The 26,488-nt window shown below is 48.1% G+C and overlaps 1 protein-coding gene across 2 annotated transcripts in view; it reads left to right on the top strand.

Moving 5' to 3' along the window:
* Positions 1-2,791: 2,791 nt before the first annotated feature.
* LOC149863951 (carboxyl-terminal PDZ ligand of neuronal nitric oxide synthase protein-like) overlaps positions 2,792-26,488 on the top strand; it is a 143,102-nt gene continuing 119,405 nt past the window's right edge. For both annotated transcript variants that reach the window (XM_090047424.1, XM_090047423.1), the window contains exon 1: positions 2,792-2,974. In XM_090047424.1, the coding sequence (XP_089903550.1) occupies positions 2,870-2,974 (105 nt within the window). In that variant the 5' untranslated portion in view covers positions 2,792-2,869. The remainder of the gene's footprint in view (positions 2,975-26,488) is intronic.

Below are 26,488 nucleotides of genomic sequence, written 5' to 3'. Positions count from 1 at the left end.
CCCCCAATTCTGGAACTAGGGATAATCCTGACATGGTCACTAAACCAATGCTAAGGTTTAGCAAGGAAACGTCTCTGAAGACACAAATGTTCTATCTCTTACAGTTTTCTAGCTATTCACATTAAAAGAGCATTATGACAGACACACCGACAGACTAAGCTCTTTATATATATCTATAGATAGATAGATAGATCGGTCCCAAAGCCTGGCACTACTCAGTATGGGCATCTGGGTAGACTGGATCCCAGCAGATGGGATCAGTTAGTTTTACAGAAATCGGTTGACCTGGGTTGGTTTATACCACACAAGGATCCAGCTCAGGGGCTGGAGGTACTTTTTTCTCATTGAAGAACCTGTAGCTATTACATTTTGCAGTTCCCTAACCTACTGTAATCTAGTGAAACTCCATGAATTTGTTTAAGGATGGATTTCCTATAGTGATTTCCACCCACCTCTAATGCATGACCGAGGTCAGGCCAATTCATCATCTGGAGCAGCAGTTACTTTTTCCTTCACAGAATCATACAAAGGAAAAATAATGAACTCTCAACTGCTGAAGAGGCACTATCTGTTCTAAGATCTGATTCAGAGCTTGTAAAGCCAGATTGGAAGATGAGCGGTCTGACCACTTACATAACACCAGCCATAGATTTTTCATCAGTGATTCTTGTATTGAGTCCAGAACTTCAGCTTGACTTGGGCTAGATCTTTTAAAAAAAGCACCTAAACTTGATTTAAAGACATCAAGTTATTGATGACCTCTGACATCCATGGGTAAATTGCTCCAGGGGTTAATTATCCTCACCATTAAAAAAAGATTGCCCCTTTCTTTTAATCAGAACCTGTCTGGCTCTAGTTTCAAACACTTCGAACTTGTTACGCTAGACTGAAGAGTTTGTAAAACTACCAGAACTTTTCTCCTCGCGGAGGTACTTAAAGACCAGGACGTTATCTCTATCAAGACCTTCTTGACAAAATAGACTGAGTTCCTTCAGTCTCATGTTGTAAAGTGTTTTCCAAGTGTAAACTCATTGTTTCAGAACTTTGCAGTACCTTTTTCAACACCCCCTTTTACAATGTTGACAGGAGAAATGGAGCCAGTAATATGGTGTACCAGCTCCCCCCCAAACAAACAAACAAACCCAGTCTGAACCTATGCACATACCTTGAGTATGCATCCATCTAAATTTAAAGCAAACAGTGCTCATATAGTTGTACAGAATTGTCATGTTATGGTATTATCAGGCTCAAAAGTGACTAGCTCACTTCATTGTCAAGGCTAATAAGTAGTTTTGAGACTCCTGTTAAAAGCCTTGAAAATGACAGGAGTTAGTCAAGCTTGCCAACTTAGCACCACAACACTGCTGTATTTAACAAGTACTGTTTATATGCCTGTCAGTGCTTTAATATCAACAGCCCCACAACTGACTCAGTCTTGTTGGTTTTCAAGGTCTCTAATAGTTTTGGGGTTGGAGAACAGTTAGTTACAAGGCAGATGGAGGGGCTGGAAGATGCTATGCACTTCAGTCAGTGATTCTTAATTGGGGTTCTGCAACACTGTGGGATGCCTCGAGATCCTTCCAGGGGTGCATTGGTGTTAGCACTGCTTGGCTTGCAGACATGATTCCCAGAATAAACCCAGAGATTTCAAATAGGAATCAACAGTGTTAAGTCATCCCTACCTGTTTCTGAGTCCTTTGCAACAGAAAAAAACACTATTTCTATAGTTAAAAAACAAGTGAAAACTAACAGCTAGAATATTCTGAGCAGTGCCTGAAATTCAGCAAGGGGTGCCTCAACTCCAGAAAAGTTAAGAACCACTGGCTTAAACAGTATATGCACTTAATTCTACACAGGTAACCTAATACAAGCAGTAGGCAGAAATAAGGGCTGGCAGGATGTAAGGCATTTATGGGAAGTATATCTTATCTGCTATGCATGTAAGTGAGATGCACTGTACTTTTCCCAATGGCATGCACTGGTGGTACCCAATCTTTTGGCTGGTCAGATCCTGTAGCTGGGTCTGATCTGTGGGCCAGATCCAGCATGGGGTGGCAGGCAGGGTTGGTCCACAAGTGTGATCGAGCATGACAGCCTGGCCCTGTGTGGACCCAGGTGTGGAGCAGCCCTCTGTGTGCTGGCAGAAACTGGCCTGCGAGGCTGTCAGCCAGCTTGTGGGGCTCCCCACAGGCCTGGAAATGTGGCGGTAGGGGAGGTGGTGGTAGCAGCATCCATTGCTGCCGCATCTCTGGCCCTGCCGGGAGCCCTGTGGGCTGGATCTAGCTTGTGAGCTAGAGCTGAGCACTGCTGCCAGGCACGGGATCTGTGAGCCCCTGCCCGCACCCCCGTCACCTCTCCCTCTGCCCTGTCACTGCACCAGGACCTCTTGCCCCGCCAAACCAGTCTCCCCAGCTCCCCTACACTTGGCTCCAGCCCCAAACTAGTCTCTCCAGTTCCCTCCCCTACCCGGGTCCAGTCCCAAACCAGTCTCCCAGGTCCCCCCACCCCGGGTCCAACCCAACCCAGTCTCCTCAGTCCCCCCACCTGACCTGGATCCAGTCCCACTGCCAGGCGAGTCTCCCCGGTAAGTACCTCTCCCACCCCAGTCTCCCCAGCCGCATGACCTTCGCACCCGCCTCCCTCCCGCTCTGGCCGGGCGCCCCGCCAAGCCCCGCAATGCGCATGCTCGCCGGCCGGGGCATGCCTACTGGGTGCCCCGTGCCGGCCCCGCGCCCCGCCCCCCGGCGCCCATTGGGCGGGGCGGGCGCGGGGGCGGGCCTCCGGGGCGGCCCGCCCGGGCGCCGGGGGAGCGGCGGCGCAGCGCCGGGAGCGGGCGGCTGCATGGGCGATCCGGGCGCGCGGCGGCACCATGCCCGGCAAGTCCAAGTACAACCTGGTGGACGACAGGCACGACCTGCGCATCCCGCTGCACAACGAGGACGCCTTCCAGCACGGCATCGCCTTCGAGGCCAAGGTGGGCGGCGGGCCCGTGTCCCCGAGGAGCCTGGCCCCCTTGGGTGCGGGTGCCCTGGCATGGGCACGGCCCCGCAGAGAGGTTGCCCCGGCCCGGTGCCCGGGAGCTGCAGGGAGGACTTGGGGAAGCGCTCCTGGTTCCTCCTCCTGGGCAAGTTGGGCTGCCTCACGGTCCAGGGCAGCCCCTTCCCGGGCAGGAGGGTGCCCTGGGGCTTCCCTGCCCCTCCAGCTCCTTGGGAAGTGCCAGGCCCAGGGGGGAAACCCACCCCAGCAGCCCCGCGTGTTGGGTGCCGTGTCCCGGGCACAGGCTAACTTTAGGCAATCAGTGGAACCTTTGGATGCGCCTGGTTGCTGGCTGGTGCTGGGGGGAGGCTGGGGTGAGTGGCATGTGCTAGCCAGTGCTTTCCCAGCCCTGGTAGCTCCTGTCGGGATTTGGGTTTTGTCGCTGGCTGAGAAGTGCCCTGGCTGTGAAAGCTTGCCAGAAATGAGTGACTGTGTTTTGGGACCGTCAGGAGTGTTTAGGATAAAATAGGATCTGGTCTGCTCTTGAAATGCCTCCTGCATCCCAGTTTCTGCTTTTCTGTTGAAAGCCGGTTCACTTCCTCTAGCTGATGCCCTCAGGTAGCTTTCTCTTAAGATGTGGTTTAAATGTTCTTTTCTTCTGTCATCTTCTAGTTGCCCGTGTAGCTGATGCTGTTGTGACTTATTTTCATTTCTTTTATTGCCCTTAGTCCTTGTATCCAGCCACTGAAATGCATTCATAGTCCCTTCTCTCTTGTTTGTCTGTTGGCTCAACCCTCTATTGAAATACATGCAAAGCAGCAGCTGAATTGGGCAGTGGCCGCTGAAAAGCAGCTTTGGTACTTCACTGTGGACCCGTTCATTCATTTAGTTTTGCAGTGACCAGCGGCTTGATCTGATTTCTTCAGAGAAGCACAAACTTCTCCCTGCTCTCTCTCATGTTGTTGCATGCAAGACCCAAGCTGTAGCATACGGGACCAGCCTGTTTCTGAAAACACATCGATTGTTTTGTGTAGAGCTGGAAGGTTATCGTTTCAGCTATGATTCTTGCCTCATTTTGGCCCTTTGCAGCACTGAATTCCAGAGGCTGACTGTTTCAGTACTTCCTTTGCTGGCCCTTACTTCCAAATTCTAATGTCCTCTTTCTCATGTTATGGGAGAGTGAATAAAGAGGGTTTACATACCATATGGTTACATAGTGCTTTTTAATCTCCCAAAGTACCAGATAAAATGTATGCATGTAGGAGGCTTACTCTTTCCACCTTGGGGCTGCTACATGAAATAAAGCATACACCATCTGTTGGGAATAGCAAGGTGACTTTTAGAGAAAGCAGATAGTAATTGGCAGTCTGTAATTCTTCCAGAATGTCAGGAGGGAAAAGGGTAAAGTAACCCTTCACATGTGACCCACGTCTGCACTGTGTCTCATCCAAGCAACATGACTAAGATCAGGACAGTTCCCCAAGCATGCTGTGCTAAGGGCGTTTGTTCCATCGTGATTCAGAGTGCCTCCTAAAGCATCCAAGCCCCCTTCACCACCCACCAGATAATTCAGCCAAGTACTTCCAGACCAGCTTAGCTTGAGAGCTGGCAACAGTGCAGCACGTCATAATGCCTAACATCTTCACTAATGCTTCTCCTTTCCACGCTGAGCAGGTCTGTAGCAGTTCTTAACGCAAACCTGCCCATATGTCTAACAAACTTCATTACTGTATTTTGGATCCGTTAAATCTCAGCTATGGCTTGTTTAGGCAGGGAATCTAAACTGGAGCCCGCTCTCCTAATGAGGACATACAGTGGCTAAAAAGCAGTGGTGTCACCACAACTTTTTATTCCTTTTGCATTTTGCAGGCATTGCTTCATGCTCTTGGCTTTCTAAATTGTGTCTGCGTGCACAGCATATGTTCTCACTGATAATAAAAGGCCAGGTCCTGTGAGGTCTCCATGTACAGAGCTCCTACTGAGTTTTGGATCGGGCCCCGAGTCCTTCCTAAAAGATTATTCAAATATGAAGCCCTCCATTGTGTAGGGGGGATTTAGACTATCTTGGCAAGTGAGACATACCCTAAACCCATCTGCTGTCCTGCTCTTTCAAAATCCATGTGGATCTTCTGTGGCTTAGTGATATGTATCAGTGATGCGTGTCCATTTCCTCTTCCTAATTGCTAATAATTGAGTAGTAATGCTAGTTAATTGCTACATACTATCTGCCTTAGGTCCTTGTACCTTACGTTGTGTTTGCACAGCACCATAAGACCTAGGCTGAGGTTTACAGAGGCTTCATGTTCTATTTTCAAAGTGGGGATTAGATTCCAGAGTCACTTGGGCAAGTTTTTGAAAATTTTTGGTGGCAGTCCCTTTTCAAAAACACATGAATGCAGTAGTTGATGACAAAGTGTAAGTGCGCTTTTGTCTTTGTTATATGGTGGTAGATTCTGTGGCTTCAGAAGCTGCCTGGTGAACAGCAGTGAGTTGGATCCAGTTGGATTTCTCTGCCTTGCTAGCCCCTCTTTTATTTACTTATTTATTTTTTAAATACTTCATTATTTTTAATATCTGCCTTGTTCTGTTCCTTTTCTTTTCCCTTCTTCCTTGGTTTTTAAATCCTCTTTCTTTCTTTCTTTCCATTTTCTATTTTTAAATATTAAAAAACAATTGCCTTGATAGTCCCCCATTACTTGCCCTTTTCTGTTACAAAGTACAGTCTCTCATATTTTTTGAAGAGTGATTAAGTCCCTTTTAGCACATAAAAAAATCACTGTAATCAGTATTGATCTTATGAGCTCCTGCAACACTTGAAGGTGGCTGAGTTTAGCCCCAGGTGCAGTAATCCTGTGCTCTCAGGGGTCATGTGTTGTGATGTGTCTGGAGTCCTAATTTGCCTTAATCTGACCCTGGGAGAGTCCACACTGTTGCAGTTCTCACTTTCCTGGGCAAAGCTGGGAGCTGTTAGAGACCATGCCTTGGAAGGGGCAGAGCCTTACAAGTATTTGTTGCTACTGGAATGAGGTGGCCCAGAAGGAGAGCTGATGCCATTTGTAGTTCCCTCCCTGGGTAAGGTACAACTCTGGTTGTGGATGGGGGTACAGCTGGATGAGTTAGGGGCAGCAGGTGCCTTTCTTGGCTGGGACCCCTGTTACTATTGATCCTGAGAGCACTGGGATCCTAGCCTTCACCCTTGCCTGTCCCCCTCCCCACCTTGCCCTGCATTCCCCGCCTGGCTGTCACTGTCTTCTTTTCCCAAAGGCACAAGCTTGTTATTTGAGAGGATTGTTGGGCTGTGTGTGGCTTGTGGCAGAGTGTGGGAAGACTTGGATGCCTGACCTAGCCAGAGAGATTTGGTTTTGTCTCTGCTAGAACAAAAACATTCTTGTCAGGGAAATTGTGGGGGGAAGAGACCCCTCTCTGAGTTGGGTATTTTCTTTCAGGCTTTTGGCAGGCTTAAGTCAAGACTTCTCACAGTTTTGGCACTGGGGACCCCTTCCCAGAGTAGGAAAAGTTTGCCAGTTCCTTTCCAGAGCCTGTGCCTCTTGCCTCGAGCAGGTGGCAATAATGGGACATCCCTCATCATTAAGCTGGGAAGGGAAAAGTGTAAAATATTGACCAGCCCCCCGCCCGGCATCAGGGACAGAACTGTCATGCTAAAAACCGACGTTCCCACGTGAGGCTGCTTATGGAAACCTCCGTTGCTGGCTGCCAGGTACCTGCGACACCTCACTTCCAGTTCAGTGAAAGCTGACTGGAAGCAGGGACAAGGATGAGGGAGGCCTGTGGACCACTGAGACTTCTACAGTCAACATTAGGGGTGCTCCCTTCAGAGGCAGCGCGCGGCCTTGCAGTGCATGGGTAGCAGGGATTAGATGGGAATGCATGTGTTTTTGCATGGACAGTTGGTTGCACAAGGAGACATCTCTAAATGGAATTGGTCCTCAAGCCCATTTAAAAGCCACTTCATGACTGTACTGCAGATCCCTGTCTGAATGCAGCCTCCCTCCCCTTGCTCTGGGACTGGGTGCTGATTGGCACCTACCTTCCTAACATCCTGGTCTCCCACATTTGCTCCTGCCTCTGCTCTAGGTCTGAATGCCTGGCTTTCTCCTAATGTCACTGGTAAGTGGGATCCCCACTAGATTGCCCTGTCTGCTCACCATTGTCCCTGTCACTGGCCTGACTCTTTCTCCTCAGTGGTGCCTGGTCACTTCAGTGCAGAGACTGCTAGTTTTTTCTGAGTACTTTGTACACTGTGACTTGTGCTTGCCAAAAGTGCTTGTCTCTTTGATTCCTAAGCTAGTATGTTGCTCCAGAAAATCCTGGTGCCGTATGCAAAACGCAGCTGGCATAGGCAATTACTCCATCCTTTTATTAGGCTGGTAGAGATTAATTAAATACTTGCGCTCCTCTGGTTCCTTTTATCTTGAAGTACTTAAACAACAGAAGGCTCCTTCATCCCAGAGGTGAGATGCACCAGGTTTTCAGCACTTACTGGCCTGTCCCAGGGTGGGAAAGTGGGAGACGAAGGACATAATTGCAGAATTGAACCCAAGGGGACCCTTAATAAGGTGGCTTGGAGTTACTTGAGTAGGAGTCTGGCTGGGATGCTAGGGTTAACTTGCAGGTTCTTTTGAGAAGTGTCCTGGGGAAAGTTTGAAACAAGCTGCAGTTCGACCCCTGTGTTCCTGCCTCTCTGCGCGCCGTTGTAGGATTCATAGCAAATGTGTATGGAGCTCTGTATAGGAGGTTAAGGCAAATTTGGGTCTGCATTTAGTTCTTGGTATGCTCTGACTGCATTAATAGCAGCTACCTGCTTGCATTACAGTCCATCGAGTAACCAGCCGCTGCCGGCTTTTGTATCCTGTGCTCTCAGTATCTGATTAGGGAGCTCTGCCTGATAGAGAGGTGGGGAGATTGGCCACTAAGGCAGGGAATAGCAAGCTCTGCCATAGTTAACTAGTTGCTTTGGCACAGCCAGAACAGTCCTCCCTCTGTCTCGTGTAACTTTACTGATCTTGTCTGTTGAAAGCCCCAGGACTAGAGGGGTCTTCAGCAGGATGGAAATATGCTGGCAGCCGGGACTCTTGGTACCAGTAGGCCAAAAGGGCTTAATCCTTACCATTAAATCCCATTGCCTTTCGCTATTGAAGCAAGCCTCTCCCCTCAGTACACCTCCCTTTCTATCTAGCAGCATTGTTGGGGGATCAGCAAGGGATAGATAGGGAGGGAACAAGGGAAATGGGGATGGTGGCCCTGTAGCTTCCTGGGAAAGTGTCTTCCTTCAGTGAGAGCCCAGAAATGTGCTGACGGCACCAAGTGCCGTCAGGTGGCAGCTTCAGCCTGTTGTGGGGTTGAGAGAGGATGGTCTCAGAGCAACAGTGTAGAACTGGGGTGTTTGTGTGTGCCTATATTGGCTTCACTATATATTCAACCACCTTCTGCCACTGTTAGACAGAACTGTGGGGTGAGGAGCACTCTGATCAGAGCAGCAGCAGGTCATGCCTGGGTTGTATAGGTAGAGCTGGGAGGTGAAGGGCTGGCTATGAGGCCTTTACTATTGTTCCCTCACTTCCATTGCTACCTATGAATTGATGGGGTCATTGGGGGTGACTTGCTGCTCCTCCCCAACAGCAAGCACTGGGAGAGGGTAAACGCTCTTGACACTCCAGATCAATGTAAACTGCACATCGGCTCCCAGGCAAACTGCACTGTCAAAATGTGGTGCTGTCATAGCAGAGCTGAAGACAGATGAGCTGTTTTGCAGCTACTGAAGCTGCTTGCAACCATATGCTCTGGCACAGGGAAGTCAAACTCCAGTTAAGTATTCCCCGGGGATTATGCTAATTCATTTTCTGGAGATAAACCCAATAGTTGGAAAATCCTGCTCTGTCTTCTTGGGACAGTAATATGCTTCACACTTTGATCTGTTTTCATTGGGCATGTCTCCTGGCCCTGTAATTCCCAGTATGTCTGAATTGCCTTGATCAGGCTGATTGGGAAGTTGAAACATCAGCTCTAGCAGAGAAAAAAGCCTTCCCAAGTGTGTGTGGGGTGGGTGGTGGGGGGTGTTCAGTATACTGTAGCATCCATTCCTAGAGAGAAATCAAAAGCCAGACCTCTTACATCCGCTGAAGCCTGAGATGAAAAGATTCCTAAGCTGTGCTATGCCACAGGAGAAGCAGATTCATATTTCTCGCTTGCTTCAAGATTTCTAGGTAAAGAAATGGATATTTTAATAGTCATGCGGCTTTCTATTGTCCCCTTCCTTCCCTTCATCTCTGGTAGCTCTCAGAGAAGGTCAGTGTTTCTTGTTAACCTCACTGATTACCTTAAACACCCTGCTGTCATTTAACAAAAATCAAGGAAGGACCCTCCAAATTGAGGACTGACGTCTGAAGTATTGGAAACTATACATTTGTAGAAATCGTGAGTCATAGCCAAGAATCATGAGATGCATGATTTCATGTTATCATCTGATTTTTGAATCCTGCCCTTTCTATCGTGTGCGTGTGTATGTCTACCAATCCTTAAGCTGAAAGCTCTCTCATTTGTAGTGAGGAAGGCAATTCTGGCTTCAGAAGTATGTGCTAGAAACCCCCTTCTTTCATCAGTTGCTCTGAAATGCTGAACACTATCCAGACCCACCATGTGAGATTGATCGTGCTATGAAGAGGTCTACAATCTAGCACCGAGTACAGTGAGTTTGTATCTTAAGCTGAATCTGAGGCTTGCCACATTTGCCTTGTATACAGGCTACCAAGCATTTGTCAGATAGGGAAAGATATTGATACTTGTTGGGGTGCATGCAGGATGGGGGGCCTTGCTGAAGAAAGGCTTGGTGCCCCATTAACAGCATGCTGAAGGCATCCAGTCCCCCAGAGAGCGAAAGGCTGAACATAACAATTGGCCGTGTTTGGCCCCTGTGTCAGCATTCTCAGCAAGAGACAATTGCCAATACTGGAACTGCTTAGTAGATAAATATAGGACTGCAGGCTTCAGGGCTGTCAATCCAGCACCTGTTGCCAGCTAGAAAATCATTTATAGAGAGATCTTGGCAATTATACTTCTCCCTATCCTATTTTTCTCTTTCTCCTTTATGCACTGGAGACTTGAATTCAACAGTCTCTGATCTTACAGCAGCCTGGGCAAATCCAGCTGCTACCCACCTTCCCGAAAATAATGATCTGTGACAATACTGCTTTGTTGCCATAAAGATAATTGCATTAGTAGGAAAGGGATTAGGACTTTGGGTGAAGAATACATGGCAGGTTTCCATTCTCTCTTATCCATGGATTGACATGCATTGTTGTCACAGTGACTTAGTGCATCTTCTTATGCTGCAAGATAGACACATGCAGGCTACTTGGCTCCTTCTGTACCTGCACTTCAGCCAGTTCTCTCTGTGCTGAATTTTTCCTTCTCCCAAGGGCTACTACGATTGTGTGGAGTGCACAGGCTCTGAGTTCCAGCTTTTTGGGTTGCCCCCTGTATGGCAGTCTGCTAAGGGGATGTTAGCACTGTGAATTGGGAACTTTGGGGGAACAAAGGATAGAAAGTGATAGTTCGATGCATTGGGGTCTTCTGGAGCAGGACTTGTAGTTAAAGAAGGGGTTGGAGCTTCAGGCCTTGCATCTATTGAGATAGTACAAAAGGACTTGGCAGCATTATATTTGTGCCAACAATGCTTGGATGTGGTGAGCTCTGCCATGTGCCATGGAGCCAGGAGCAAAGACCCACAACAGTGCAGTGTGACATGACCTAGGACAGCTTGCTTTGGTTTCAGCACCAATAACTCGCTTGAAGCCCTGTAAAGTCCTATGGGAAATGTCAGCACATTGCTGATGGGATCACGGGAAGATGTATTTGGAGTCATTCTGGGAATGCATATAGCACAGGGGTTTACTCACATTTGAAAAAGCTGCTGGCATGGTGTCAGGGCCCCTTTGCGCTTCTGCAGCTGTAGGCTTGATGCCATGGGGTGGGCACAGTCCCAGATTCAGTAGGCTGTTCCTTTCCTGGCTGAGGTGACCCAGGTGGGAAAGCGCTTCCCCAGCAGGGGACTCCAAACCAGATTTGGGAAGTCTATTACAGATCTCCCCTCCAGGGGCCAAACAAGACTGTGTTTCACACAAGAGTCAAGGAGGAGCTTCTCACCATTTTAGCCTCCCCTAATGTAGAGCCTGTTTCATTCTGCTGGTGCTCTGGCCCTTCCATGAACAGGGCACGTAGAAGAACTAGCCTTCCTCTTCCCCCCAACCCCTCCCTGCCCTCCCAACTCAGAATTAAGAGACAGAAGCTGCAAGTGCTCTAGGGGGTAAAAGAAAAAAGAAGCTAGGTTGTCCCCACTAGGAAAGAAAGGCATCCCTGACACAAGCAGGAGGCCTTTGCTATGTTGTGGCTCTTTGCTGACCAAATTCCAGGCATAGAGGAGGAGGAGGAGAAGGAAGAGAGAGCAGGTAGGATGCATTCTAGCCTCCTTATTACTTCAGCCTCCCTTTGCACCTTTGCATGCCAGGAAAATGTAATAGAACAAATCAAGGACTTGCAGAAGGCCGAGCTACTGCCTGAAGTGTAATGTCCAGGAACACAAGGTGGGTTTGTGGCTCCAGTTCCACTCTGCTGAGAGAGCTGAAGAGATGCTTCCTCTTGGCAAGAGAGGAGATGCCTGGCTGTAAAAGCACCAAAATGCCTGGCAAAATATACACTACACCCCCATAACCACGCAAACACTAGGAGACAGACAGCTCCCTGAACGAAAACAGAATTTTATTCCAAGGCTGCTATTTGTTTGGATTGTCTGGGAGCCAGTGTGCTGAAGTGGGATCTCGGCATGCCAGGTGCTGTACAAACACAGAGCAAAAAGATGGTCCCAGCTTCAAAGACCTTGAAGTGGGTGGGAGTTGCTGTAAGATGAGGTGGAGCTGTCCGGCAACTGTTGTAGCTCTCAGAGGGATGTACAGGGTGGGGGAAGATGGGAACCAGTTTGGCAGTGAGTAGGCAAGTATAATGCTTGTGGATTTGAGGTGAGGTGAGCCGAAACTGAGCTTAAACTGGCTATGGGAATTGCGGACCGTAAAAAGTCCTTCAGAAATGTGGGAGGTCAAAAGAGAAATAAGGGCAACATCAGACCCCTGCTAAATCAAATGGGGCAGTTGACATCCAACACCCAGGGAAAAGCTAATCTCCCTAATGATTACTTTGCGTCAGTTTACTTGAGCTGGTGACGCAAAATGATTACTTTGCGTCACCAGGCCAAAGGGATCACCCTGCCTGACAGGACACAGGATTACAAGGGTATAGGTGACCATGTGCCTACATTTGGTGAAGACCTTGTGGATGTCCAGCCTCTCTAGGTATTCCCTCACAAGTCAGCAGGCCCTGATGAAATGCACCCAAGAGTGCTAAAAGAGTTGGCTGACATCATAGCATGACCAATGGCAAGGATGTTTGAGAACTCGTGGTGCTTGGGAGAGGTTCCTGAAGATTGATAGAGGGCCAATGTGGTGCCTATCTTCAAGAAAGGAAGGAAGGAAGATCCAGGGAACTGCAGGCCAATCAGTTTGACCTCAATCCCTGAAAAGATTATGGAAAAAAATTATTTAAAAAATCCATCAACAATAGGCTAACAGAAAGCATCATCCTGAGAAACAGTCAACATGGCTTTGTTATGTGTAGGTTGTGCCTGACCAACCTCATCTCCTCCTATGACCAGGTGACACGTCACCTGGACATGGAAGAAGAGGCTGATGTCATTTACTTGGATTTCAAAAAAGCCTTTGATTTGGTCTCCCGTGATGTCCTCATGACAAAATTGGGGAACTGTGGCCTTGGCAACCTTATGGTCCGCTGGCTGGGGAAATGGCTCTGTGGTCGAACCTAGCGAGTGATAGTTGGTGGAACTGAGTCAACACGGCACTTGATAACCAGTGACATCCCTCAGAGTTCAGTACTCAGACCAGTACTCTTTAACATATTCATAAATAACCTGGATTTGGGTGTCAGAAGCAGACTGGCTAAGTTTGCAGATGACACCAAATTATGGGGAAGAATGGTCACGCTAGAGGATAGGCTGGGGATTCAGGCCAACTTGGACAGGTTCGCAAAGTGTGTGCATCAGAACCTGATGACTTTCAACATAGAGAAATACAAGGTGCTCCACCTTGGGGGAGAGAGCCCACATCATACCTATAGGCTGTGCAGTGCTACACTCACTAGCACTACAACCGAAACAGACCTGGGGGGTCATGATTGACCACAAGATGAATATGAGTCACCAATGCAATGCCACAGCCAGCAAAGCAGATAAAACCCTGGCTTGCATCTACCAGTGCATCTCGAGCAAGACCCAAGAAGTCATTGTCCTGCTTTATTCAGCCTTGGTGAGGGAAGTGGATGCTGGAGGAGATAGGAAGAGATTTGTTCAGGTAGAAATCTTTCAGCTCCATTTCCTCTGATGCCATAGCCACATGCTCTATGCAGCAGGCTCCGTTTGAGTGTGTTGTCTTGGGACAAGGAAGAAATCCTTATCTGAACTTAATGTGGTGCAGACAGTGCTGATGAAGAGCACAGCACTGTCGTTGTCGTGGAATTAGCGGCCTCCAAATTGATCAACTCCTGTCACTTTGTAGGCTTCTTGTCTTGAACAAACTCTGGTCAGTTCCTCCGTTTCAGGGCCCAGCTCTGACACTGACTGACTGGGAAGTTAGTTGGTTTAGGGTTCCCGTCTCTCTTCCTTCTCAAATCTTATAGGCACCCTGAACTGACAGGGTCTCGTCAGCACAAAGGCGTCCAACAGTAGCCTTTTGACAGCCACTTCCCAGTTCTGTGCATATTAACTGGGGCACAAAGACCTCATAAAGTAGGCAGTTGGGCTGAACAGTGGGATCCACTGACGCAGTTGATGCCTGTAACTTAGGCAGTTAACCCATGTTTGTTACTATGTAAACAATAGGCAAAACATGGGAACCAATGAAGTAAATTATGCCCCTGTCTGCTGTTCATGTGAGTGGAGCACCCTGTACTTTTGCCCCAGTTCTTGTGCCTATCCTCTCTGCTTGCTTCTTCCTGCCCCTGCTCTAGGGACACTTGGGACCTCCTGTGTCTCTATTTTATTTATGCCATGTGTCCCCACCACTGTTCCCCCATTCTGGGTGCATCTACATGAGATGCTAAATGTGTAGTAGACTAATTCCACTGTGCATTAGTGTATCGCGGCAAAAGCTGTGCTAATGAACAGTAGAATTTGTCTACTGCATATTCGTGTCATTAAGAGACCATGCACCAGCGCTACTACACAGTAGTACTATGTAGGTTACTATGCATTGAGTTAGTACCTGTTATTACAGGCACTAAATTTAATGTGTATTAATGCACATGTAGACATGCTTTCTGAGACCAAGAGGGGCGCCCCTCCATACCTTCCCCTCCCCTGTCCCTGCCTCCCCATGCCCAGCTCTTTCCCCTTCCAGAGTTCTCTTCCCCTTCCTTCCACCCAGCCCTCCCCCAGCCTCAGCTCAGAAGCTGGAGTCAGAGGAGGTCGGGTTATAAACATACAGAAACATGTAAACATTTCTGTATTTGCTCCATACAACACTTTTAACCCTCTCATTAACTCTGCCCAAGTACTGAGACTTCGGCTCCAAGAGGCCTGTGAAACACAGCGAAGGCAAAGCTACAGGCGAGGCTGTTAAGAGAGATCATGAATTTGTAGGATGTAAGGCTGTAGCTTGTTCTTTTCCTTCTGAACGTCATAATTAACTCCCTCTGCCTTCCCAGTGAAAACCCTGTCCTGGAAAGAGATGTGATATGTAAAACCTCTGGGAAAGTGGTTTATTTTTGGAGAGGATGTGAGGAAGAGGGGTGGGAGGGCTTGAGATGTATCAGGCTTGGGATGGAGAGGAGCTTTAATTTCAGCTGCAAAGAGTGCTACTGCACCCCAGTGTGGGCTAGGGTTACCATATTTCCAATTTAAAAAAAGAGGACACCTGTGGGGGGGAGAGGAGGAAGGGGAATATGATTGTGTGTGGGGGGGGTAGTGATGTGTCCCCTGATCCCCCAACCCTGCCGGTGCCCCTCACTCATGACCTGCAGCTCCCTGCTCCCCACTGGTGCACCTCACTCCCAACCTGGACTCACAGCCCCCTGTGCAGAGCGCATGATCTACTGACAGCTAGTCAGCTTCCCTGCTGCCCCAAGCAAAAGCAGAGACAAAGCAAAGACCCGGATATTTGCTTACATTTTTAAAAACCTGCCTGGATGGAGGACAAGGGGCCAAAAAAGAGGGCATGTTTGGGAAAACCTGGATGTATGGTAACTCTGAGCTTGGGCAGGACACCTTATGAGAATCAAACCATGACACAAACTTGTAGAAGAGACCTGTCTGGAAAGACGTTTGAGTGTGTGCCTGCTCAGACTTGGACTCTTGCAGTCAAAAAATATAGCTATAAGTTTTCCCTAACCTTGGGAAGTTGCTGCTCTCCTGCCTTGGTTCAGCTTCTTCTATTATACCCGTCCTTATGGTATCCAAGCCCCTCCCAGCAGGATGTGAAGACACCAGCTCTGTGGGGTTTTTTTCTCCCTCTCTCCTTCTCAGAAGGAAAACACAAGAGTATGGACTGGAAAACAAAGGTGTTTCTCTGTGCCGAGTTGCACATGCGTATTAGCCAAGGCAGGTGGAAAAGCTCAGAGTGGCTTGTATTCCTGAGGAGGTACAATCCTGGATTTTAACTAGCTGGAATTTCCTTAGGGGAGGTGGTGTTTTCGCTCTTGTGTATGGCATTGCTATAGCTTGGATGAGATGGGACACCTCCTGGTATTACTGAGGCCAGCCAGGATGCAATGTGGTCTCCTGTTGGAGATGACAGTGTGATGCTTGGGGGTGCTACTACATAAAAGCTTAGCATCAGTAGGAAGTTCAGGAGCTGCCTGGACCTCAGCCTGCCTTGACCAGTTGTGAGCATGTTTACATGGAGACTGTACCATGCATGCAAATGGCTGCAAGTACTTTTCTTCTGAGGCTCAGCATCAGCTTTGTCTTGCTTGGGATTAACATCGATGAGCTGCTGTCTGTTCAGCACTTGATCTGGGCCAAGCTCCAGGCCAGCTTGGGGTGATATGATATATTGGGAAGGACAGATTGAGTGTGTGCCATCTGTGTGGTGCTGGCATTAGGGCATCTCTCTTCCCACCAGTCTTTAGTGGCTACAGGTAGAAGCTGAAGAAAACCAAAGAGGAGTTTGTCCTGAACCATCTCTTTGGCCTTATGAGATTCTACAAGTAAGTGGTCTTAGCAGCCTCCATATACAAGCAAAATATGTGTTACCTTTGACTAGTGATTCTCAGCTGGGATTCTGTGAGGTCCTTTAGAGGGTGCTGTGAGGTGCAAGGAGGTAAGCACTTGCTTATCCCTGCCTGGCACCTGGGCAAGGAGGTAAGCACTGTAATAAGTACATTTGTTTTTTTAAATGAAGTGCTGCTCAATTCAGAGAAATTCTGGAGGGGTATCTGGAGCCTGAGGAGGTTGAGAATCCCTGTCCTAGATCCTTGCATAATGTGTTGAACAGCACTGAGCTCCTCCTCTTCTGGCTTAGAGAATGCGGGAAGGTGAGTTTTTCCTAAGTAAATAACATGTCCTGATACAGAACTAATTAACAAATACTTCTTCCGCCAATGTGCCTCTCGCTAGAACAGATGCTGCATGTGTGAAGCTAAAGATTATGGGGAGACAGTGCAGCATTAGAGAAATAATGTAGCTGTGCAGTAACTCCTCTCCTAATCATGCCTTCTGGTGCACAGAATTCACCATCAGCTGCTGGACCCACATCATGGTGTGGCCCTGCCATAGTTCCCTCTAGAATATTGGCATTTCTGGTGGTGGGGCTTTAGTAGTGGCCTGTAGCATCTTGCAGGTTAGGGCAGAGGTGGGCAAAATGCGACCTGGGGACTGGATGTGGCCCACCAGGCCATTCTATCCAGCCTGTGGGCCCCCTAAAAATGTAGAAAAGTAATATTTATCTGCCCCTGACTACCTATCATGCAGCCCTTGATGGCTTGCCAAAACTCAGTAAATGGCCCTATGCCCAAAATAATTATCCACCCCTAAGTTAGGGGATGGGGGGACTCCTACACTATATTCTGGCCTTGTCCCTTAATAATTGTGGCAAGTGACATCAGATAATGCTAATAGGAGCTGAGGCATTACTCTTGTAGCTACGTTCAGTGCCTTATGTCCCATGGTTTCTCCACGAGGCAGAGCTGGATAGACCAGGAGCGCTGCGGCATTGCGGCTGTCAGGCTGGATTCTACGAACTGGCTGTGCCTTTAACGTCCTCGGATGGGGCAGTTCCATGAGCACAAGACTTGGCACAGCTAGAACATTTCCAGCTGAGTCTTGGGAGCCCCCGGCAGCCACGTGACTGGTTCAGGCTGGAAAGCAATGTATTTTCCATCCAAGTCAGCTGGGATACCAACTTTCCATTCTTTTTCAGTTGCTGACCCTGCACCATGGGAGCTGACTAATCTTCCTTTCTCTCTCTCTCCTTCAAGCAGTGGGAAGCTCAGGCCCAGCAGGGAGGAAGGAACAGACCTGCAGATGGCCCGCAAGAAGGCTTCTGGGAGAAGCATTGTGGGCTAAATGTGTTGGATGGATGCCAGCACAGGGTAGTAGTGCAGCAGCAGGGTGGGCTTGAGGACGGAGAAAGGATCACTATGGTGATAGGGTTTCATTTTTGGCCCATTTCAGATCTGCGCCCAAAGCTGGGGACTCCTGTGGGAAGCAGTTTAGTTTTCTGAAGTGCAGCTTCAGGGTCCAGAGTTGGGAAGTTGTTTCTATTTTGCAGGGATCCAGACTAGACCGTGGAGTTCCCAGCTGGGCTTTCAATCTGAGGAAGCTGCTAAGCTGCTGAATGGCAGCCATCCACTGCTGGAAGTGAGATGTTGCATGGCCTGTGCCCATTGGGTGCTGTTGCTGTACTGTCCCATGGAATGGGCCTATCTTCCTGGCACCTGTGAGCACTTGGTGGGCCAGGCATCATTATGCAGCTACAGACACCAAATGAGGTTGGCCTGTTGGGGGGCAGGAAGGGTGTTTAATCTCTCACGGCCAAATGGGGGGTTAGGCTCCATCCACCCCCTCCACAATTACCATCCCTTCTTGCAACCATTTGAGAAGAATAGAGGGTGTCCTTGATAATCCCAAAAATGACCTGGTCACTGCAGTTTTGATTCAGCGCTATTTACACGTGTCCTGGTAGCTAGCAATAATGAGCAGACTGCAAGAGGTTTTCTTAAGAGAAGAGAAACGAAAAACTATTGTTCTTTCAAAGTCTGGGGCCTCCTATAACTTTTTAAGTGAACAGTATGGCTTAGGGAAAGTGACTGTCACAGATATAAAGGGGAATGAAGAGAAGCTGTTATGCACCACAAGGACCTTGTTACAGCTCTGTGTGTATCCAAACTAAGTTGGAGCTGTGCACAGCTTTACAGTAGGGGTTAAGGTGACAGTAGACTTGCTGCATGTGTTTTGGTTCTGGTGTTGAGGAAAAGTGCTGACCAGATGGCCATGTCCCTGCACCTTGTGGAACTGGTTGCATGCTCTCTCCTCACCAGCCTGCACGCTCCCCTGTAGACCTTTCTGAATCCTCCGTGACATGGAGTCTTGTCCCAGGCATGAGGATGGGGGACAGCAGGGAAACCCAGCCGAGCTATTCTGGTAGCTCAGCAATGATGTCACCAATGAGTGGGAGAGTAAATATACCCTGCAGAAGCGGTGCTTTGTGTTTGCTTGCTGGGGGTGACACAGCCCAGAGCAGCTCCTAGCGTTTGCAGCGTGACTGCTGCCTTTGTAGCATTGCCAGAGCTCCTAATTATAGAGAAGACCCCGTCCGTGGCTCATTCATGCAGCGCTTCCAAACAGGCCAGCTTATCCCCACCTAATTGGAATTGGGGGAGGGCTGAGCCAAAGGAAGCCTATGGGGAGAATGTGCTTGCCTCTTGATGCTGGAGACAGGACAATAATCCCTACACGGTGCCAGGCACATTCAGAGCACAGTGCAGACTAGCTCATTGCTCTAGCCTTGCTTTTCAGCACAGGCCACCAGCTCAGAGGGCAAACTGACTGCTTTTGTATGAGCAAATCTGTGCATGGAGGAGACCAGGACTGGGTTAGTGGGAGCAGCTGTGGCTGGGATGGAATATCCTTGATTAAGTTGTGTATGGGTGGGTCTCGCTAGTACTCCATCCCCAAGGCCTGCTTTGCCTTTCTGCTTCCCTGGACTGAGCCACTCCCAGGGTGGGAAAGGGTGTTCATTCTTGCAACTTGAGGTCTGTGCCAGCTGAGGGGAGGTGGTGTTGACTAGCTGCCATGCCTTGGGAGCATTGGATGGCTAGCTGAATGGAGCATTGGCTCATATTGCTCTGTGGTACGGCTGGAGACTGAGGAGGGCTAGGGGGGTGAGTTGGACATCCTAGCACTGGTCCTGTGGAAGGTGCTGCCTAGATGGAGATGCTTGAGTAGAGAAGTGAGAGACTGCTAGGTAGAACTAGGGATCCTTTGTGCCTACCTTGCTGTGGCCCAGGGGAACCTCTCTGACTGGCCCGGGAAGTGTTCACCTGTTCATGCTTCTGTTCTTAAAATTTTGAGCCTTTGCCCTGAAGGACTGCTGCTGTTACCGTCTGCTCTGTTTTGGCATGGCTGCTTACCCACAGGCAGAGCTGTTGGTCTCAAAGTGATGCTGAACCCTCTCCTTATCCTCCATGAAGGCATCAGAGAGGACTGGGGCCCTGCTGTGTTCTTTTTCTTTGTCTGGTCATTTTTTAACAAAGAGCTTTACTTTGCTCTCTTTTCTGTCTTTAGCTTCTTCCTCCAGCCTCCTCCCAGCTTCTCTTCTACCCGGATCCTTGAAGCTCACAGATTCAGTGCTGTGTATGCTCATTGGCAAAGACTGAGCCACCCAGACCCTGCGTTGGCAGGGCCCTGCTGAAATCTGGGGTTCAGCCAGCAGAGGATCTGGGCCAATGCAGCTTGTTGAGCCAGTTCTGCTCAAGTGTCTCTTCAAAATGAAAGCAAAAAGCTCTTGCAGGCAGAAGCTTCCACTTGCTCCAAAACCCAGTGCCATCTGAGTGAGTGTTACACCAGCCCACGGCATCCCCCTTTGCTTTTCTTGGTGGTGCCTGCAATACTTCCAGTCCAGCTGTCTTCGTAACTGAGTTTTCCTGTATGACTGGAGAAATGTTCCTTTAATGAGCTGCAGAAGCCAGCTTGATTATTCATGGTGCCCTATGTGCCACCCTCCTCAAGTTAGAGTACTTTGGAAGCACTAAGATGTTTTAAAACACAATCTCCCTGTGGGGTACATGGACCTTATCCACAAGCAGATCTAGGATTTTAAGCAAGGCGGGGTGCAGATGGTGTGGTGCATCCCTGATGATACCAAAATTTGGGGTGAGGTGAGCATGCTAGTAAGGAGGGAAAGACTGCAGCAAGATCTGGATAGGTTACAGGGGTGGGCTAACAAAAACAGGATCCATTTCAATACTGACAAGTGCAGGGTGCTGCATTTGGGCAGTAGTAACCAGCAGCACACTTATAAGATGGGAAACTCCCTTCCTGAGAGCACGGAGGCAGAAAGGGATCTTGGAGTCATTATTGACTCCAAGATCAACATGGGCTGACAGTGCAAGGTCACGGTTGGCAGACCTTGTCGTGCACTCACAGGTGCACCTCAAGTAGGGCCAGGGAGGTGATCCTCCCCCTTTATGCAACACTGGTCAGGCCACAGCTGGAGTACTGTGTCCAGTTCTGTGTGTCCCACTTCAGGAGGGATGTGGACAACATGGAGAGGGTCCAGAGGAGGGCCACCCACGTGATCCGGGGTCAACAGGGCAGACCCTGCAATGAGAGACTGCGGGACCTGAACCTGTTCAGCCTTCACAAGAGAAGGCTGAGGGGGGACCTGGTGACCGTCTATAAACTCACTAGGGGAGACCAGAAGGGTTTGGGAGAGACCTTGTTTCTCCTAGTGCCCCCTGGCGTGACAAAGAATAATAGCCGCAAGTTGTTGGAGAGTAGGTTTAGATTATATATCCATAAGAACTACTTCACAGTCAAGGCAGCTAGGATCTGGAACGAACTTCCAAGGGAAGTGGTGCTGGCTCCTACCCTGAGGGTCTTTAAGAGGAGGCTCAACGTTTACCTGGTTGGAGTCATTTGAGCTCAGTTTTTTCTCCTGCCCAGGCAGGGGGTCGGATTTGAAGATCTACAAGGTCCCTTCCGACCCCACTTCTATGATTCTATGATCCTCATATATAACACAACATATTTTTATCATGTTAAAAAGAAGCTCAAATCTTTAGTAAGAAGAGATAGTGACCTAGGGCTATATTATTCAGTTTAAGATTGGAGCAAAAACCGATATAGATGTATTGGAATGTGCATTCATTTGTTATATAAATATACTATGCATAAAAAATTCAACAGACTTGTCAAAAATCCAAAAGTGTTGTTTCATTAGTCCTGTAGTCATTAGAGTAAATCTCTTTTTCAGATTAATAAAACAAAATCTAGCCTACTTGAACGCTTTGACAGTGCATCCAGTGCTTCATTGAAAGCTGTTTCCACACCTGAGTTACTATTTTTTGCTAGAGGTAAAAACAGGCTCTAGGGCTGTGAAATATGAGCTACAATACTAGGAGCAGCTAATCTACAGCAGAATTGCAGGAGAAAGTCTAGTCTGATTAGCTGACCATCAAGACCATTTAAAAGAAGAGAGGGAATGAACATCTGTGGAATGAAGGGCTTAGAAGGGATTGGGTATATTAAGCCAAGAAGTCGACTGATTCTGTCACTTCTGCCTGAATAGAAAGGCTGATGCCATTGCCAGGCACTTGGTTTTAAACGTTGGGTGGAGCAGGATTCAAAGGCTGGGGGTGTGGGGTGACTGTACCACTGTACTCCTCCCCCCCTTCCCCCTGCTGTATCTCATGTTATAGCTGGGGAGTATTCAGTGGAATAAGGAAGAGCCCTTGGACCAAAGCCCAGAGTTACTGACTGGTAGCTACCACATTCCAACTACTAAATACTGGATCACGGGCTGCTCTTGAGACAAGGAGGTCATATGAAACAGGACTACTCATCTTCAGCTTTTTCTGTAACTCCTGATGTTCCCTCCCCTTCCTCTCCCTTCTGCCTTGGTGTATGTCCTTGTCTCAGGTTTGGTTTGCTAGTTTCTCTGATGACTACAGGACTAATGAAACAATACTTCTTCCTAGCCTGAAATTTCCTGTCAGTATTGTGAAACCCAGCTGAATGGCTGTCAACTGCAAAATGCTAGTGAATCCCCAGGGCTGCTCAGCTTACCTAAGCACCATCTTTTCCTACTACGCACTGGCTTTGACGTGAGGCTGGGCTTTGTTGCAGTGTGTTTAATGTGGCATTTCTAGCAGCAGCCCAAGAGCCAGGATGAGTTTTAGTTCTCATTTTTATCTATTGTCCTTTCTTCTGAGAGTGGCATGAGAGCCAAGATAAAGTAACTGTTCGTATTCATAATCCTGTTAAGCACTTGCATTGTTACAGTCTTGGCTGAGCTGTGGATACTAGGGGTTGCAAAATGTGCTCTATTTAAGCTGCTATTTTCAGAGGCTTGGAGTTCCCTGAAACGTTCCTTACCTGAGCTGAAGCTTTCATAGGTGGCCTCTGTCCTACATGTCTTTTCTGCCTTTAAAAAAACAAACAAACAAAAAAAATCACTTGAGGAAACTGAGTTCAAATGTTGGACTCAGGAAAGCATGGTAAAAATAATTTTATGTTGAGAGACCTGTAACCAGAGCTGAGCCCACCTGTTCTGAGGAAGCACTGCTTCCACTTTGGCTGAGAGTGTGATTCCAGAAATCCCTCCATGAGAAGCATGTGCCTTGGCTGGTCTTAAGGTGTGAGCAGTGAGAGTCAGTTTTGGGAGGATGATATACTGTTAGCTATTGTGTAGCCTTATTGTGTGCGAGGGGCCTTTGCAGTCTGCCCTGGAAGAATGGTTTGGGCAGGTTAGGAGAACATTATAGTGTCCCTGGGACATGGATGTCTTGGAAGAGGCATAGTTTCAATGGATTGTGTTCCTTGATCAACATGCTAGTGAGCAGGGCTGGGTGAATTGGAGGTGAAGTAGTTTGGTGCATCTTGAGCCATTAGGGGAAGGGAAAGGGCAGTGACCTGGCTGTGTTTGCATCTAACCTGAAACTGTTGCAGGAGGGAAGGGATTAGGTCACACCTCTGAATGAGGTCAGGACGGGCATCCCCTGAATGGGTAAGGGCCTTGTTATACAGTGGCTCCTGGAGCTTTTAACCAAGCTCTGGATTGTCCACACATTAACACTTAAAGTAGCTTAAAGCAGTCCTTTAAGTGGCTCAAAGTTATGCCACTCCAGGGCAGGATTATCTCTTGATCTCCATAACCCAGCTCCTGTTCCATTAAGGTGTGGCCACTCCCCACAAATGTTGAAAGTATGACTGCTCCAAACTAGCACTAAGCCAGTCAACATTTGTGTGGCTCCCAGCATACGGTGTAACAAGGCCCTAAGACTTATTTTGATGGTTCTGAAAAGAGCACAGCTCTCTTGTTTTAGATCCCTTTGAGGGTTGAGCAGGGCTTTGTAACCTTATGTTTTTCATTGGTTTCTAGATGCCCCTCACCTCTGTCTGTGTCCTTACAGCGCAGTCTACTATATAATGCCCTACAATGGGTGGAGCAGGGGACATGGCTGAAATGGCACTGGTTGGAGACCGATGCCAAAGCCTCCAGCCTCAGTGCCTCCCAGCTGTCTTCTGTGTCCTGTGCAGGAGACGGAGAGGCTGCAAATATGTATGCGAACTTTCAGCAAGACTGAGCTTGGGGCTAAAAATGGTTTGTCCAGTGTGCACTGATCCATGCACAATCCATTGGGGGGTGAAGGGAAAGGGGGAGACAGAGAACATCGGGTCTGGCTTCCCCTGCAAAGGCTGCGTGAGTGATGTATCGGATGGAAGTGCCAGTCTCTGGGGGGTTTTGCTCTGTGCCTTTCCCCAGTACCACACTCAATGAACACAAGGAGAGAGGATAGTAAAGCATTGTACAGATTCTGCAGGAGCCAAATGGAGAGGATGGGGAGAAGTGGGGGTAACATGGAGCATGCATGGGTGTGTGTGTGTGTGGTAGAGAGGGGAAGCTGGATTTTCAAGGCCATGTTCTGCCTTGGGGCCATGCTCACATCTGCTACCTACAGTGGGATCAGAGGCAGGCTGTGCTTCTGTCCCATGTGCAAAAATCAGCTCCTGTGCATAAGTGCTGACTGCATTAAAAGCTCCCCCAGGCTTACATTCTGGTAGAGCTTGAGGGGGCAGGGCTGAAGTAATGGGGTAATGAATCTAAACCCTCAGGGGGAAAGAGAGGGAAAAACCCATTTAAAAGAAAAAGGCCTCTTCTGGTGGTTTTGTTTAATATTGCTATGATACTTTACAAAGTGCTAGACAGTGATCCTAGCCCTGCAGGGATTAGCTTCAAGAGAGCCAACATTTGCTCACTGCTTCTTTCACTAGCTGAACTCTGGGCGTTGAGATTTAAATTAAAAAAAAAAAATTACCTCTCTAGGGGAGAATAGTCTCCTGCTCTCATTGTTCCTGGTGCCACGGTGCTCACAAATCCTTTGGCAGGGGAAGGATAGTGGGAGATGCCGTTTGGCTGTTATGGAACCGCGTGAAAGAGAACGCTGTCCAGATGACAATCTAATCCCATTCCACAGGGAATGGAGCCTGTAGCGCTCCTGGACTTGGGCACGTTACCAATCCCACCTGGACTTCATTTAAAAATAACAAAAAAGGAAATGGACAAAGGGAGCTATCACTGGCTCTTGTTAGTAAATGTTATCTTTTTGAAAGCTCTGCAGTTAATAAACACTGAAATCTTAGGATGGCCAGAAGTGCCCTGTTGAGGTGATGTCGGTAACTTGGAATTCCATATAAGAGGAACCTAAATCCAATTCTCAGAAGCCGGTGTATACTGAAGTTAAGGTTGCATGGGCAAACTTAACTCTTCCCTTTGCATTTGGGCGCCCTATACGTCCTATACAATCTCTGCAGAATGGTTTTCCTGCAGCATCGCTGCCCTGCAGTGTGCGGTGGATGAGGCAGCTATTTTGATAGCTTAATTTTTTCTATGGACTGTAGTTGGAGCCAAGCAAATGCCATCTCCACTGAACGCCTTCCTTCTGTTCTCCATCCAGTTCTGCACAAAGATAAAAATCAGTATTGTAATCTTGTAATTCAGGCTGGGTACACAGTGGGTATGTGCAGGGGCAACGGGTGCCTATGTGTTCCCTGACATGTAGTGCTCTGCTCTGCTACTAAACATACTTTGCATAGCTTTTTTCCCATTCATAAATTCCTGGGTGGGGTGTGTACATGTTTAAGAAAAATGATAAAGCAGTGGAATCCCATCACGTGGCACTAGCCACTGGAGCAATGCGGAAAGGGTTTGTCCTGAACAGTTTGTGTGCTTAGCAGTGCAAACACTCCTGTAAAGTCCCGCTTCCCAAAGTTGGAAATCTGAGTGCAGTTGCGACTTATCTTCACCTATTATATAGACCTTACTTGATTCTGAAAGAACCTGACTCATGTAACATTCACAGGAAGTGCCAGTTCATAAAAAATACCACCCCCCCTGCTCTTCCTTAGAAAAAATCCCTGTCCTGTATGATGTATATGTGATGTACGATGTATAGTAATACATATATGTGCATGAAACACATGGTCGTGTGATCAGATCTGAAATGGTGTTTTTACTGTGTCCCTAAAGGTTACACCCAGGATCACAGATCTCTCCCAGGTTTTGAGTAGCTACTACACACTATGAACATACAGCAGCTGAGCCATGAAAGATCACATCGGTATATTTATTGTGCCAGAAGCATGGGCATGCATAACAGTTGTAAAGAAAAAATTGGTCCCAACCAGTATTTGAGTAAACAAGTTTTTCCCTCCCAGTTCTGATTTCTTGTCCAGACAAACACACAAACAAAACAGCCTTCTTGTTGTCAGCTCGGTGACAAAAAGGCGAAGAAGATCCCCTGGAATCTGCCCCCACCAGTGTTCAACCAGCGGTAGTGGGTGTATGTGTCCCTGTGTGTGCTGCAGACTTCAGTCACCGCGTTTACTTGAGTCTAAAAACAAAACAACCCTCGCCCTCGCTTTGGAGGCTTGAATTAAATGTACAGATTTCAGCAACAAAAAAAGGTTGAAGTTTGAAAAAGTTGTAATCAAACCCAGAAGCATCTGTCAGCCAGGAGAGCACTTGGCCAACCTTGTATTATAGCAAACACTAGGCACTAAAATCCCAAGAACCTGTGCATTTGTCTTCTTTTTTAAAAAAAAAGAAACATTGAAGTAGCGACTTCTAGAAAGAAGGTACGCTGAATATCAGATTATACCTGTTAGCTTTGGACATGAGTTGTCAGGTTGGATGAATGGCTCTCAGCGGGCAAA

This window comes from Crocodylus siamensis, chromosome 5, assembly GCF_052110815.1.
Source record: "Crocodylus siamensis isolate JL-2025a chromosome 5, ASM5211081v1, whole genome shotgun sequence".
In the NCBI taxonomy this organism is placed as follows: domain Eukaryota; kingdom Metazoa; phylum Chordata; order Crocodylia; family Crocodylidae; genus Crocodylus; species Crocodylus siamensis.
The sequence above is the reverse complement of the archived record's forward strand: the minus strand, read 5'-3'. Positions and strand labels throughout refer to the sequence as shown.